The 1,970-nt window shown below is 47.4% G+C and overlaps 1 protein-coding gene across 4 annotated transcripts; it reads left to right on the top strand.

Annotated features, from left to right (window-relative positions):
- The first annotated feature begins 589 nt into the window (after window positions 1-589).
- Window positions 590-1,616, top strand: LOC103723248 (cyclin-dependent kinases regulatory subunit 1). 4 transcript variants are annotated; one of them, XM_008814110.6, is made up of 4 exons: window positions 590-717; window positions 837-922; window positions 1,047-1,107; window positions 1,212-1,616. In XM_008814110.6, exons 2-4 carry the CDS (start codon window positions 870-872, stop codon window positions 1,365-1,367), a joined length of 270 nt encoding a protein of 89 aa, XP_008812332.1. In that variant the 5' UTR covers window positions 590-717; window positions 837-869; the 3' UTR covers window positions 1,368-1,616. The 4 variants fall into 4 exon arrangements, with proteins under 4 accessions (XP_008812332.1, XP_008812331.1, XP_038979464.1 ...); XM_008814109.6 differs by having other exon boundaries at window positions 600-741; XM_039123536.3 differs by having other exon boundaries at window positions 612-751.
- The last annotated feature ends 354 nt before the right edge of the window (window positions 1,617-1,970 follow it).

Here is a 1,970-nt window from a genome sequence, read left to right as displayed (position 1 = left end):
GAATACCTCAACCGTCGCATGACTATTGGCGCACTAGGTGCCTATCGACTGGCGGCAAACAAAAGGATATGTACGTTGGCTTTGAAAGATTTCTTGAGAACAGCAAAATATTGCACAAAACAATGCTGCTACTCTAAGAACAAGTTCAGTTACTAAACATTTTTAATTAGATGTTTCCATTTTTTTTAACTAGTACTCAAGATGTATGATGCACACAGAGAGGCAATGGAGGATTGTGATTACTCCAATATGCCTCCATCTCATTGGAGGATCTGTGTGGGTCTCATTGGGAGGTTGGAGCTCAAGTCCAGTTAGGGTTCAAGCTACTTAGGGTCTGGAATATGGATCCAAGGTTCAATCTAATCCATTCAATTTGAAGTGGTCCATACGCGGACGTAGCGGACGCATCACTAGTTTACCGTTGGCAGCAATCCACAGATGTGGCAGATACATCGTATAATCTTGGCTATTCGGTCGCGTGAGGTGAGTGCCGACATTTCAAATTTCAAAATGCTGCTCGGTATTATTTTTCCCCAAATCCGGCAACCGCTCGGGCCCGCAACGTCGAATCACGGTCCTTGAAACCCCCCATCGCCAGTTCTAGATCGGCAGAAGCCCAGGCCCCTTTCCCATTGATAAAGAGGAGCGGTCCCCCTGTCTCTCGCAGTCTCGCTCCCTCTGGTCCGTGAGACGCTTGCTTCCGTTTCTTGCTTTAGGGTTTGGGCGCCTCCTTTCCTGCTCGTAATTTTGGGTTTTTTCTTTAATTTCTTGTTCAGATTTCGATCGAAGAACGATGGAACCGATCTGATTTTGATTTATTGTTGATGTTTTTCCAGGGAATTTTTGATCGAGAAGAAGAGAAGGGCGAAATGGGCCAGATCCAGTACTCGGAGAAGTACTTTGACGATACCTATGAATACAGGTGCCCTCCTTTCCGCCAGTCTCCTCTCTCTCTCTCTCTCTCAGATCTCTTATTTCCTGCACCACCGAAACCCTAGCCGTTTTCTTCTTCCAAAGGATTTACTTCTGCTGTTCTTTGATCGCAGGCACGTGGTTCTCCCTCCGGAAGTGGCGAAGTTGCTCCCCAAGAACCGCCTCCTCTCCGAGGTAATCCAAATCTAATCCTCGGATTTCCTTTTTTGTTTTCTCCTCGTAATCTTTTGGCAGAGATGATGAATCGGTGGGATTTGTGGGTGGATTGGATCGATCAGAACGAGTGGCGGGCAATCGGCGTGCAGCAGAGCCGGGGGTGGGTGCACTACGCGATCCACCGCCCGGAGCCGCACATCATGCTCTTCCGGAGGCCCCTCAACTACCAGCAGCAACAGGAGAACCAGGGTGCCGCCGCCCAGATGCTCCATAAGTGAACCCCAAGTCCTTCGCTTTTCCTTCTCTCTCTCACTCTCTCTCGAGTTGCCTCATCCCTCCCTTCTTTCCCCTATCGCCTACCTACCCTCCACCTTCCACCTCGTTTCTTCTCTTCTGCCGCTCTTCTTGTGTTTGTGGTAATGTCAATCTCTGAGACTGACTGTGGCTGTGGATGTCCTTCGCTCGGAACTCCTCCGCTTGTAAAACAAAAACAAAAAAAAAATACTTGCTATTTTCCTTTAAAATAATCTTTCTTTTCCTTTTTCTTTCGTGGATGATGATGATGATGGCGTGATCATGAAAATAATCACTCAGATTTAGTACACGGAGAGAGGCGTGAAGAGTGCGAAGGAAGCTTCGAGAAGCGCTGCTGTTTTTTCTTTCGATATTTAGGAGGCATTCTTTCCACCACGAGTTTAGGTTAATCGCCTCATGATGGCAGGGCATCACAGGGATCCAACGGTTATTGTGAACGCACCCTCCTGATTGTTTCCACACTTTGTCGAGGCAATTATCTGATGACTTATCCCACATTGGTGGGGACATGGTTAATTGTTCTGAAAGCTTGCTGGGTTGTCTCTGGTTTGGATTTATACTTAGTA

Source organism: Phoenix dactylifera, chromosome 3 (assembly GCF_051530095.1).
Source record: "Phoenix dactylifera cultivar Ajwa chromosome 3, Ajwa_hap1_PhDact_Kaust_v1.1, whole genome shotgun sequence".
NCBI lineage: Eukaryota > Viridiplantae > Streptophyta > Magnoliopsida > Arecales > Arecaceae > Phoenix > Phoenix dactylifera.
The sequence above is the reverse complement of the archived record's forward strand: the minus strand, read 5'-3'. Positions and strand labels throughout refer to the sequence as shown.

Coding starts and splice junctions, on each gene's coding strand:
- LOC103723248 (XM_008814110.6), top strand. CDS start 870: ATGGGCCAGATCCAGTACTCGGAGAAGTACTTTGACGATACCTATGAA. Junction 923..1,046: donor GACGATACCTATGAATACAG/GTGCCCTCCTTT, acceptor CTTTGATCGCAG/GCACGTGGTTCTCCCTCCGG. Junction 1,108..1,211: donor AGAACCGCCTCCTCTCCGAG/GTAATCCAAATC, acceptor TGGATCGATCAG/AACGAGTGGCGGGCAATCGG.